Source organism: Octodon degus, unplaced genomic scaffold (genome assembly GCF_000260255.1).
Source record: "Octodon degus isolate 3935 unplaced genomic scaffold, OctDeg1.0 scaffold00126, whole genome shotgun sequence".
Classification (NCBI taxonomy): Eukaryota; Metazoa; Chordata; class Mammalia; order Rodentia; family Octodontidae; genus Octodon; species Octodon degus.
Window position 1 is genome coordinate 6,587,316 of NW_004524702.1, and position 1,099 is coordinate 6,588,414.

At 45.8% G+C, this 1,099-nt stretch overlaps 1 protein-coding gene across 1 annotated transcript in view; it reads left to right on the top strand.

Annotated features, from left to right (window-relative positions):
• Nucleotides 1–1,099, top strand: part of Yeats2 (YEATS domain containing 2) — a 105,469-nt gene that overhangs the window by 38,082 nt on the left and 66,288 nt on the right. The window contains exon 7 of the mRNA XM_012516797.2: nucleotides 155–311. Within this exon, the coding sequence (XP_012372251.1) occupies nucleotides 155–311 (157 nt within the window). The remainder of the gene's footprint in view (nucleotides 1–154; nucleotides 312–1,099) is intronic.

Genomic DNA, 1,099 nt, shown 5'->3' on the forward strand with positions numbered 1-1,099 from the left:
TTTTTTTTTTTTTTTTTTTTGTACTAGTAATCAAACTTAGGATCTTCAGCTGGTTGGGCACACGCTGGTGTCACAGCCATATCCCCAGTCCTGTTGTTAGATTTTTGAAAGAAGGAAGAATTCAGCTCCCTTTCCTGTTCTTTTCCCTCTCCAGGTATATACCACCAGATAAGAGAGAAGAAAATGACCAGTCAACCCATAAGTGGATGGTGTACGTGCGAGGGTCTCGTCGAGAGCCCAGCATTAATCATTTTGTCAAAAAAGTGTGGTTCTTCCTTCATCCCAGCTATAAGCCAAACGACCTTGTGGAAGTTAGGTAAGCACACTCGAGCTGCGCAGCCTAGAAGTACAGGGCTGCGAGGCAGTGATTTAACCTACCAACGTGCCGTGGGATTCTTGTGTTACTGACGACTTCCGTAGCGCTGGCTCTTGGTCTCACTGCAGTCTCTGCTTCCCTCTTGCACGTTGCAGTCTCCCTGGACAGGCCTGTCATGGCCTGCCGGATTTGTCGCCATCCTGATTATTCTAGCTTGTAGCTCCCCGGAGTAAATACTCATTATATAGATGGAGACTTGTATAACATGTTACTATTTTCTGTGTATAGCAGAATTAATACAGGACCTTTCCCCCCTTTCTTTTCTCCCTCTGCCCTCCATCGTCCCCCTTTCCTTAAGAATATTTACTTCCAATTTCACAATTGTTGTTACACATTTTGCTTCTTACTTATACTTTCAGTTCTCACACCAGAGAGACCATGCAGTATTTACATGTACTTAACATTCCAGAAATATTTAATGTGGAGAGTTTCCCATAATCTCGCCCTGTCAGCTTGTCTTGTACATGTACGGCCCTACTCCAGTTGTTTCACAAAGTGGGCTGATCCTGTACATGGTGCTGTGGAGCTGTTGCCTTACGTCTCTGGTGGTTACACTGTCCTTGAGTGTGCTGTGGAGCTGGTTCTGGTGAATTCTCTGGGAAATCTCCTGTGTCCTCTGCTCTGACCAGACATCCCTTCACTCCTGACTCTTAGAGCAAGCGTAGCTGTGTCCCAAGTCTTCTCATCTTGTACGACTGGGTCTGGGAACATGGTAGGCATCTT